General features: G+C 33.6%; 1 protein-coding gene across 1 annotated transcript in view; it reads left to right on the top strand.

Annotated features, from left to right (window-relative positions):
• The window catches only part of LOC108686602 (sodium leak channel non-selective protein), a 20207-nt gene that overhangs the window by 6800 nt on the left and 1864 nt on the right, over positions 1–11543 (top strand). Inside the window, exons 19-48 of the mRNA XM_018192000.1 lie at positions 126–430; positions 511–664; positions 738–866; positions 952–1228; positions 1306–1471; positions 1550–1733; positions 1793–1985; positions 2111–2287; positions 3627–3761; positions 3869–4054; positions 4233–4453; positions 4598–4872; positions 5312–5559; positions 5720–6109; positions 6332–6523; positions 6592–6729; positions 6793–6999; positions 7177–7373; positions 7441–7563; positions 7832–8005; positions 8099–8278; positions 8367–8619; positions 8757–8924; positions 9042–9250; positions 9390–9510; positions 9650–9783; positions 9856–10021; positions 10503–10697; positions 10791–11008; positions 11196–11419. Of these exons, the coding sequence (XP_018047489.1) occupies positions 126–430; positions 511–664; positions 738–866; positions 952–1228; positions 1306–1471; positions 1550–1733; positions 1793–1985; positions 2111–2287; positions 3627–3761; positions 3869–4054; positions 4233–4453; positions 4598–4872; positions 5312–5559; positions 5720–6109; positions 6332–6523; positions 6592–6729; positions 6793–6999; positions 7177–7373; positions 7441–7563; positions 7832–8005; positions 8099–8278; positions 8367–8619; positions 8757–8924; positions 9042–9250; positions 9390–9510; positions 9650–9783; positions 9856–10021; positions 10503–10697; positions 10791–11008; positions 11196–11419 (5939 nt within the window). The remainder of the gene's footprint in view (positions 1–125; positions 431–510; positions 665–737; positions 867–951; positions 1229–1305; positions 1472–1549; positions 1734–1792; positions 1986–2110; positions 2288–3626; positions 3762–3868; positions 4055–4232; positions 4454–4597; positions 4873–5311; positions 5560–5719; positions 6110–6331; positions 6524–6591; positions 6730–6792; positions 7000–7176; positions 7374–7440; positions 7564–7831; positions 8006–8098; positions 8279–8366; positions 8620–8756; positions 8925–9041; positions 9251–9389; positions 9511–9649; positions 9784–9855; positions 10022–10502; positions 10698–10790; positions 11009–11195; positions 11420–11543) is intronic.

Below are 11543 nucleotides of genomic sequence, written 5' to 3'. Positions count from 1 at the left end.
ATATATATATATATATAAAGAGATAAATAAATATATATCTATCTCTTTTCTTCAATCAAAAAATATTTTAGTAATATTTTTGTTATTATCACTTTTTTAGTTAATATTTGATATATCGTCACAGACGTCGTGTCAATCTTATTTAATTTTCAGAACGTGACTATGCCAGGAACTAATGATACTATATACTCAGAGGATATCAACGCTAATCCTGATTTTTCATTTTATCGAGATATATACGGTGCTTGCATCATCGGCATATTATTGACAAGTTTTCTTCGTGGCTTAGTAATTATGTTTGCCACGATAAAAGCTTCGACTACATTGCACAACACGTTTCTTCACAAAATTATTAGTTCTCCGTTAAGCTTCTTCGAAACTACTCCAAGTGGTAGAATACAGAACGTTTTCAGTCGAGACATAGACGAAAGTGAATGATTTTTTAATTATTTTACACATGCACTTGTCGCAAATCAATATATCTAATTTAATTAATTTTCTGATTTGCAGTTGATAATTATTTACCCATATCGATAGAAAACATGGTGCAAAATATTTTTACTTGCAGTTTTGCTATTTTTTTTATTTGTGGCATATTGCCCTGGTTTTCGATACCGTTACTTCTATTTGGTGTACTATTCTTCTTCGTTGGCAAATTGTTTAGGTATTAGCCTAAATATCGCAATTTATGTATATAATTTACATATGATTAACTGTTTTGTTTTGTGTCTTCATAGAATAGGAATGAGGGATTTGAAAAGAATGGAGAGTGTCTCGCGGTCTCCTGTTTTAAGTTTCGTTACAACGACGATTCAAGGTTTAAGTACAATTCACGCTTTTCAAAAGGAGAAGAATTTCTTATACAGGTAATTATTTAGTGAAATACATGCATCATATAATAATGAAGTAATAGAAAAAGAATATGGTGATTGAATTGTTTCTTGTCGATAGATTTGAAGAATTATTCAACACGAATAATTTATGTCAGTATCTATGTCAAGCCGCGATGAGATGGTCTGCGATTAGACTGGATAGTTTGGTAATTGCTTCATCCTGTATAATTGCGTTATTCGTGATTTCATTTAAAAATGAAATATCGCCGGCCTTTGCCGGTCTGGCTATGGCATATGCCACACAGATGACTGGTGTTTTCCAGTATACGGTCAGACTAATGTCTGAGACGGAAGTGCGCTTTATAAGCGTAGAGAGAATTAGTTACTACCTCAAGGTAATCTATTTCTGTTTAATTGATAATAAATTCTGATTTTGTAATTTCTTTTTGTTTTAATCTTATATCTTATTCAGACTTTGCAGAAAGAAGGTGCAAGCAGAACAGTCGCTCTTAAACCAGCCGATGATTGGCCTTCTCGTGGCAAAATAGAGTTCAAAGCTGTTCAGATGAGATACAGAGAGGAGTTGCCGCTTATACTGCTCGATGTCTCGTTTACGATAAAGCCCGGAGAAAAAATTGGTAATAGCTAAATATTTTCTTTCTCTTTCTCGTTTGTCGCATTTTCTTATGCGAGAAATTAATTGTGAATTATTTCAGGCATCGTAGGTCGCACAGGATCCGGTAAAAGCTCCTTAGTCGTAGCTTTATTCCGATTAGTCGAAATTTGTGAAGGGAGTATTAAGATCGACGGTATAGATATTTCGAAATTAGAATTAGATATACTAAGAAATAAATTGTCAATTATTCCTCAAGATCCAGTTTTATTCAGTGGCACTGTAAGGTAATAAATTTAATTGGCAATTTTTGCTAGCTATTCTCTTCATTTGATTCGTTTTTTAGATCTAATTTGGATCCTTTCCAACATCACGCCGATCATGATATTTGGAATGCTCTTGAAAAGACTCAGATGAAAGAAAAGGTGTCTCTAATGTCGGGAAATCTCGATGCGTCCGTTGGATTTGGCGGAAATAATTTGAGCATTGGCGAGAGACAGCTTCTTTGTCTGGCAAGAGCTTTATTACACAGTACAAAGGTAATGCACTTTTATTGAGCGATTTTTGCAATATTACATATATTTAAAATTGATTTCCGGAGAATACTTCTTATTTCTTTTTAGAATATTAAAATTAATATTAACATGTTATACGCATATTATAGATACTGATTCTGGACGAAGCCACGGCCGCCGTCGATCCGGAAACTGAAGCGACAGTGCAGAACACGCTGCAGAACGAGTTCGCGGATTGCACTGTACTTACGATCGCTCATAGATTACAAACTGTTGTTGCGTGTAATCGCATTCTCGTCATGAGCGAGGGCAAGATTGTTGAATTTGATGCACCTGCCACACTTCTCTCTTATCCAGATTCCGAATTTTCGAAACTGATGGCTGCTGCAGATGAAAATGCATAAAATAATCCTCGCAGAGATCTGAATCATAATTGCAATGCATTTAATCACATTTTATCAGTTTGTATGATGAAACTAAATACATTAACTTTCAGCGTCATGTGAGTAAATGAAAGAGCAAGAAAAGAAAGATATATTTATATATTTCAAAAATACAAAATAAGGATAAGTAAAGAAATGAACATAACAAATGACTGTATTTTTCTATTAATAAACTACTTTATTAAATTATTAATTAAAGAGATTAAATAATATTATCTATAAGCTCGTATTCTGTATATAAATAAAAGAGAGAAAAAAATCTTTCCGTTTTCTCCCTCTTTTTACTTAATCCTTTCAAATAATTTATTATAATAATTTAATTTTTATTATGTTATACTAGTTTATGTTATGTTATACTAGTTATGTTATAAAGTTATGTTATAATACATAACTTTATATTATATTAGTTATATGTTTAGCTAGAACTTTGGATTTGCTGAAAATTATATATGAAAATTGTGTTTCAAAAAAATAAACATTTTCGTTGTTAAACTGTTATTGGTAACATCTATTAATTTAGCGATAAAAGGATTGATTTAATATTTTAATTAAAGACGAATATTTTTAAGTAGGAATAAATAATTATAAAAAAATCACGATTTCTGGAAATTCGCGCCCTTTAGAATAAAGTGTGAAATATTGATTTTCTCACAGAAGGTGGAGGACACACTGCTCATGCCCATTTGCCCAGACTTTCGGCCGTGCTGGCGACACGGCCGAAACATGTTCACTCCGACATTGCCAGCTTGTTATTACCTCTGAGATGTTTATTACATGTTGAGCTTTATCGTTGCTTTATATCGAGATGTAGTCTATAGAAATTGCCGTAAAGGCAGTGTCCGTCGTTTCGTGAACAGCTAAAAGAAAGGTAAATTCTTTGACAATAAAATATTCCTTAGAGTTATCCCTTTTACGAACAACACCGATTTCGTAAACTAGCTATCTTTTAAGTTTTATTGAGCTATTTTTAAAAGTATATGTTACTGGAAATTAAATATATATTAATAAATTATTTATATAAAGTTTGAAATGTTACATATATACTAATAAGATGTATTACTAATCTAATACATATATTTTAAAATAGTGGATAGAATGTATAGAAAGATATATGAACATTGAGAGCAAACGTGATACTTATCTTGTCAAATAATAATTTAATTTTTAATAATCATTTTTATTAATGACATGTCCAATTTCGATCATTTTTCTGTTACTTCCAGGCCTCATCATTGCGAACATAATCCCTATTATGATGCTGGGGCGGAAGCAGAGCCTCAAGGGGGAACCCGTCCTGGCCGATTATGGTCCAGAAGAGTCCCTCAATGAGAGCGCTGACATAGAATGGGTCAACAAGGTGAGTGGAAGTATAAATTGACCCAGGGGAGAAAATTGTAAAAATCGAAAATGTTTTCCTTTTCTCACAATCAGATCTTTCCTGAAAACCGCTTTATGTGATTTCAGTTATGGGTAAGACGGTTGATGCGACTTTGCGCCCTAGTCTCGTTGGCTTCTGTTTGCTTGAATACTCCAAAAACTTTTGAGAAAGTACCATCCCTTCAATATGTTACCTTTATTTGCGATTTGATAATCACGTTTCTGTTCACTGCCGAGATGATCGCTAAGATGCATATACGGGGAATACTAAAGGTAAAGTCCCTCTTTATCAAAGAGATACAATTGAGATACTTGATTGCTTTGAGAAATAATTAAAAGTTTTTATTTTATTATTATGACACCAACAACATTATGAAATGGCGAATAAAATTTGTATGCACTTGTAACACATTTGATATAGACTAGAATGAAATTATAAATGGCATTGCAGAGGGATAAGTCTTACCTGAAAGACCACTGGTGCCAATTTGACGGGTTTATGGTAATCTTTCTCTGGTTATCTGTAATTCTGCAAATGTTTGAGATGCTGGGTTTCATAAAATTTAGTTACGCCTCGATAGCGCGGTCACCACGGCCGCTGATCATGATACGCTTCCTTCGAGTCTTTCTTAAATTTTCAATGCCCAGAGCCAGAATCAATCAGATCTTCAAGTAAGGATATTGATGTAAAATTGATATGAAAGATTTACATTTAAATAAGAATAAGATATCACAAGATACTATTATACACTACAATTATTAATTTAATTTAATTAATTTATTTAAGTTTATTAACAATATATGATTTATATTTAGACGCTCGAGTCAGCAGATCTACAACGTAACGCTTTTCTTCCTGTTCTTCATGTCCCTTTATGGTCTTTTGGGTGTGCAATTCTTCGGCGAACTAAAAAATCATTGCGTGCTGAACACAACTGAGCCTAATTACATTACGATCAACAGTCTGGCTATTCCTGACACATTCTGCTCCACCGATCCAGAATCTGGATATCAATGCCCCGAAGGAATGGTCTGCATGAAACTGGAGTTGACCAAGTATATTATAGGCTTCAATGGATTTGACGAGTTTGGTAGTAGTTAATGTTAATGTTATTATGCCCTTGTTCTTCTGTATTTATTGGCTTTCATATTATTTTTCTAAGAATGTGTAAAGCTAACTAATTTATTGGAACATTTGTTACAACTTTATGATTTTATCTTTCTTATACATATTTTCTTATATTTCATATTTTCATATTCTATATTCTTATGTAATAATAATTATAATAGCTTCAAAGATAGTAATAAGATTACAAATTATATTATAATTTATCCAGTTTTATCAAATTTTATCAAAATTTTGTCGATTTTTATATCTTGTATACACCGCATGTAAGTCTTTTTTTAATATGAAGATTGAATAATTTTAACATTATTTATCAATTAAAAACTAAAGTAATATTCGAATATTGTAAGTATTTAAAAATATCTTATTGTCTGAAAATTTAATTCCAAATTTGAATTATTTAGCTACCAGTATCTTCACCGTATATCAAGCGGCTTCTCAGGAAGGATGGGTCTTTATCATGTATCGCGCGATCGATAGTCTACCAGCATGGCGCGCAGTTCTTTACTTCAGTACAATGATATTCTTCTTGGCCTGGTTAGTGAAGAACGTTTTCATTGCTGTCATTACGGAAACTTTTAACGAAATCCGAGTACAGTTCCAACAAATGTGGGGCGTTAGAGGTCACATTAGCAACAGTTCGGCATCGCAGGTCAGTTTTACCAAAGATATCTTTGAAGAAACAGCCTTTACTTTACTTTATTAAAATATTCTCATTAAAAATATACATATATTTAAAATTAATTTTAAGCGAATATAATTGTATGATTTTATTGATAATATAATTGATATATTTACTTTATTTAATGCAGATATTGACTGGAGACGATAATGGCTGGAAATTAGTGACATTAGACGAGAATAAACATGGGGGCCTAGCCTCTCCACTTTGTCATACTATTCTCAAGTCGCCGCATTTTCGTTCAGTTATAATGTGTGCAATTCTAGCGAATGGCATCACCACTGCGACGATGAGTTTCAAGCATGATGATAAACCGAGGCAAACATACTATGACAATTATTACTGGGCCGAGATTGTCTTCACGATATTGCTGGATTTAGAGACCCTCTTCAAGATATGGTGCCTGGGTTTCCGGAGTTATTTTAAGCATTCGATTCACAAATTCGAACTGCTGCTTGCCATTGGCACGACTTTACACATTATTCCGTTTTTGTATCTCTCTGGATTCACTTTCTTTCAGGTTTCTATCTTTATTTGATTCCTCGTCTTTCATGTCGCTTCACTTTTACATTTTTCCTACAGTCTAATGTCTATGCTTTTTCCTTATTGTTTATATATTTTATTCTTTTATTCTTATTGTTTATATATTTTATATTCTTAGTTGTGTTGGTCTTTTTATACTTCTAAAAATTCAAACAATATAAAAGACCTTTAATTTATTATGGTATTTTTATATGGGAAGGTTCTCAGAATAGTTCGGCTTATTAAAGCGTCACCAATGCTGGAGGACTTTGTCTACAAAATTTTTGGCCCTGGCAAGAAGCTCGGTAGTCTCATCATTTTTACCATGTGCCTGCTGGTGATATCCTCAAGTATTTCTATGCAGCTCTTCTGCTTCCTTTGCGACTTCACCAAATTCGAAACTTTTCCTGAAGTGATTATACTTTAACAAACCACATTACACGACTATTGTGACTTACTCATCAAAATGTAAATTTTCAGGCATTTATGTCTATGTTCCAAATTTTCACACAAGAAGCCTGGGTCGATGTGATGGATGAAACTATGTTACGAACACATGAAGGCATAGCACCATTTATCGCAGTATACTTCATTTTGTATCATCTCTTTGTCACATTGGTAATCATCAATATCTCCTTTATGCAAGCTATGATATGAACTAATGCTGAATTATATCTTCAGATCGTGCTAAGTCTTTTCGTCGCGGTAATTCTTGACAATCTCGAATTGGATGAGGACATTAAGAAACTGAAGCAATTGAAATTTCGTGAACAAAGTGCCGAGATAAAGGAAAGCTTGCCATTCAGATTGAGAATCTTTGAAAAATTCCCAGACAGTCCGCAGATGACGTGTCTTCACAAAGTGCCATCAGATTTCAATTTACCGAAGGTAAATATTCATGAATAATTATTATTAACTCCTTGGTTTATTCCTTAGATATTAAATTTAGAATAGTTTTCATTTTGTTGAAGAATTTTAACATCTTACAGCCTCAAGATTATAAAACAATCTATTTCGCTTAATTATTCAATGGATTGAATTAATATTCGAGTTATCTTTTTTAAGGTGCGCGAGAGTTTTATGCGACAATTCGTGCTTGAAGTAGAGGATGAGGAAAATGAAGGTGTAAAGAGAATTAATGAAACCTTTGATTCAAAAATTGTGTATAGAAAACAACGCCCGGTGAAAATTTTAAATAATCCGCCGAAGGTGAGAAGTGTCGTTACTAATTTGAAGAAAGCTTCTGTTATTTATATCATAAAGTAAGTAAAATATCATTCGTTATTATATTTCTTGAAATTTTCAACTTAAAGATTTAAGTCGTTCTAGTGATTCCAATAATCAGAGGCTTCTCTTGGGAGACTCCGCCATGATTCCAGTACCAGGAAAAGGACTTCTAAAACCGCAGGGCACCGTGAGTGGCACTAAGCAACTTCGCATCGATCCGAAAAAGTAAGAACAAGATAATAGAAATGTTAATAGAATGAGTAACGAGAATTTAGATTTAGAAATTTGAAAATTTTTTAAATGGGACAATTTAAAGATTTAATAATAGTTTTTTTTAATTAATATATTACATATAAAATTTTCTAAGTTATTACTGTCTCTGTTAATTATCATCGATAAATTCTGATATTCTTTAAGTATAGTATGTAGTACGAAGATATTTTATGTTTTTACATTTATTTATCTATGTTTTCTATTGGCATAACAAAAATAGATCAATCAGAAGAAGCGTCCGAAGTGGATCGATCAAATTAAAACAGACGTACGAGCATCTTATGGAAAACGGTGATATAGGAGGAATAAACAGAGTCAGTTCGTCAAGCAGAAGGCCACATGATTTAGACATCAAATTGCTACAAGCTAAGAGACAACAGGCGGAGATGCGAAGGTATCGAAATTATTTCTGAGATTTTTAAGATTTTCACAATTATATATCTCTTATATATCTCTTATATCTTATATATCTCTTCTTTCATTCCAGAAACCAACGTGAAGATGATTTGCGAGAGAACCATCCATTCTTCGATACGCCGTTATTTGCAGTACCTCGCGAAAGCAAATTCCGAAAATATTGCCAGTTATTCGTCTATGCGAGATACGACGCGAGATTGAAAGATCCTTTAACAGGCAAGGAAAGGAAGGTGCAATACAAGAGTCTACAGTAAGCATCGCGAGATAATATTGAAATATATTGTCCCATCGTCATGAAGCAAAGAAGCCAAGTTCAATAAATTCTGTATCTCTTCCAGCAATTTTCTTGGTTTAGTGACCTATCTCGATTGGGTAATGATATTCATCACGACGTTGTCGTGCATCTCGATGATGTTCGAGACACCACGAAAGCGCGTAATGGAGACACCGGCGTTGCAGATCACCGAATACTGCTTCGTTATTTGTATGAGCATTGAACTAGCGTTAAAAATCTTGGCGGATGGTCTGTTCTTTACACCCAAGGCCTACATCAAAGACGTTGCCTCTGTGTTAGATGTCTTCATTTACATTGTTTAGTATATTGGAAATATTAAATTCTATTGGGAAATATTTCTTTTAACCTTAAGTATAATAATTATATGTGATAAATCATAAATAGTTCTTAGTATGTATATATAATATATAATATTGTATGCACGTTGTCGCAGGTAAGTCTCATATTCTTATGTTGGATGCCGAAAAGCGTGCCGCCGAATTCTGGAGCGCAACTGCTGATGATATTACGATGCGTCAGACCGCTAAGAATTTTCACTCTTGTTCCACATATGAGGAAAGTCGTTTACGAGCTGTGCAGAGGATTCAAGGAAATTTTATTGGTAAATATCGTTCTTTATTATTCTATTATTATCGTTCTATATTATCTCTATATTTTCTAGAAATAACTAATCTGAAAATGATGAAACAAATTAACAGATAAATATTACTTCATTCAGGTATCAACATTATTGTTCTTGCTGATGTTCATGTTCGCGAGTTACGGAGTGCAATTATATGGCGGTCGATTAGCGAGATGTAACGATCCCACGATCTTGAAGCGCGAGGAATGCGTCGGAGTATTTATGAGAAGAGTGTTCGTGACGAAGATGAAACTACGACCAGGGGAAAACGAGAGTTATCCGTCCATATTAGTACCGCGTGTTTGGTATGCATAAATCATGCAATTCTGAGAATTTTACTCATTTATATTTTCTTTAATTCAGATTAATTATAAGGAACTAATGTAAGAAAATACGCTATTTTGTATACGCTTATTTTGTAACACATTGTCACACATTTTTCAGGGCTAATCCTAAAAGATTCAACTTTGATAATATTGGCGATGCTATGATGGCTTTGTTTGAAGTACTTTCTTTCAAAGGATGGCTTGACGTACGGGATGTTCTTATTAAAGCTCTTGGTCCCGTGAGTCATTATTTCTTTTGACAGAATAATAGATTATGTTGTTTAATATAGATGATCACAAAAATTACAAAATTTGGAATTGGGTAAGAATATTATTTCTCCGTCACATTCTTCAATATCTTATTGTATCTTTTTTCAGGCTCACGCTATCTATATACACGTTTATATTTTCCTCGGTTGCATGATCGGCTTGACATTGTTCGTGGGTGTGGTGATCGCGAATTACTCCGAGAACAAAGGCACTGCTTTGCTCACGGTCGATCAAAGACGGTGGTGAGATGTCGCATATTTCGTCAGTAAATATCGCGATCTCTAGATTAGGAGTTTTTTTTTTGTTGGGTATAGGTGCGACTTGAAGAAACGTCTGAAGATCGCTCAGCCACTGCACTTACCACCTAGACCGGACGGCAAGAAGTTCCGTGCTTTCATCTACGATATCACGCAGAACATTTATTTCAAAAGATTCATTGCTGTTATGGTACTCGTGAACAGCGCTCTTCTGTGCGTTTCTGTGAGTTGAACAAAATAATATTCGGATATAGATGTGTGAGATTCGATAGATATTTTTCAAGGCTGATTATTTCCTTAAATTGAATTACAAAAATATGTATTAATTTTTAGGAATATTATTAATTATAATAAGTGTATGCTTGGAATTGTAAAATTGTAAAATTGTGCTAAATCATAATTCTTACGTCATATAGCGTCATATAGCGCATATAGCGCAAAGATTAATCACAAAATTAGGAAAAATAGTTTTATAGACTAGCTTGACATTCTGTTTAGTTTTTTACGGATTTATTAACATTGCTACATAGAATCAAGCGCTTGATTCATATCAAAAGAAATATGCAATTTCAACGAATATCGTAAGAAAATTTTTCTTGAATTATTTATTCCTTGCCATCATTAAACTAGTAAAAATAAATATAACGTGCCTGCTCGTGTTTAATCTGCTATCTTTCTTCCTTTTTTATCTTGCTCATCTGAAGTGGAGACTCGAAGAGGAACACACAGAAGCTCTGGCTATGGTCTCCACGATTCTGACACTGGTGTTCCTTGTGGAAGTAATCATGAAAAACATTGCTTTTACACCGCGTGGTTATTGGCAATCCAGGAGAAACAGATACGATCTACTCGTGACAGTTGTAGGCGTTATTTGGATTATCATACACTGCACAATGCAGGTATTTTCATCATCAAGAATCCTTTGTATTTTTTCTTCGTCTATCACTCGTTGTTCATTCTCATATTATCATGTTTTATTGTATTAATCTCAGAACGATCTGTCTTACGTAATTGGATTTATGGTCGTAATCTTGAGATTCTTCACCATCACTGGCAAACACACCACTCTCAAGATGCTAATGTTGACAGTTGGTGTATCCGTCTGCAAGAGCTTCTTCATCATATTCGGCATGTTTCTTCTTGTCTTCTTCTACGCGTTAGCTGGCACTATAATCTTTGGTACAGTGAAGTACGGAGAAGGTATAGGAAGGTGAGAAAAGTATATACTGTCTACGAAATTTTAAGATATATATAAAATACACGTGCAATATAATTTAATATAAATCTCTTCCAATATAATTTTTTTAGTATTAAATTCTTTTTCGCTCTATTATAATATTTCTTTATCTTGCTCTGCTTCCGCTTGATATATCAGAAATAATCTCTTTGTAATTTAGACGCGCTAATTTCGAATCACCGGTTACCGGCGTGGCGATGCTCTTTCGCATAGTGACGGGGGAGGATTGGAACAAAATTATGCACGACTGCATGATACAACCACCCTATTGCACACCGGCGGATAATTACTGGGAAACGGATTGCGGCAATTTCCACGCTTCTCTAATTTATTTTTGCACTTTTTACGTCATCATTACTTACATCGTCTTGAATCTTTTAGTGGGTATGTATGCAATATACTTGTACATACATCAAAGAAGCTTATACAAAATCATGTTGATTAGATTTTAAAAAATCATAGCTGTATTTCTCCTCTTAGATTAGACAAAAAAGGAGATTGTTTAACA

This window comes from Atta colombica, unplaced genomic scaffold (assembly GCF_001594045.1).
Source record: "Atta colombica isolate Treedump-2 unplaced genomic scaffold, Acol1.0 scaffold187, whole genome shotgun sequence".
Classification (NCBI taxonomy): domain Eukaryota; kingdom Metazoa; phylum Arthropoda; class Insecta; order Hymenoptera; family Formicidae; genus Atta; species Atta colombica.
This window is presented reverse-complemented; position numbering and strand designations above follow the sequence as displayed.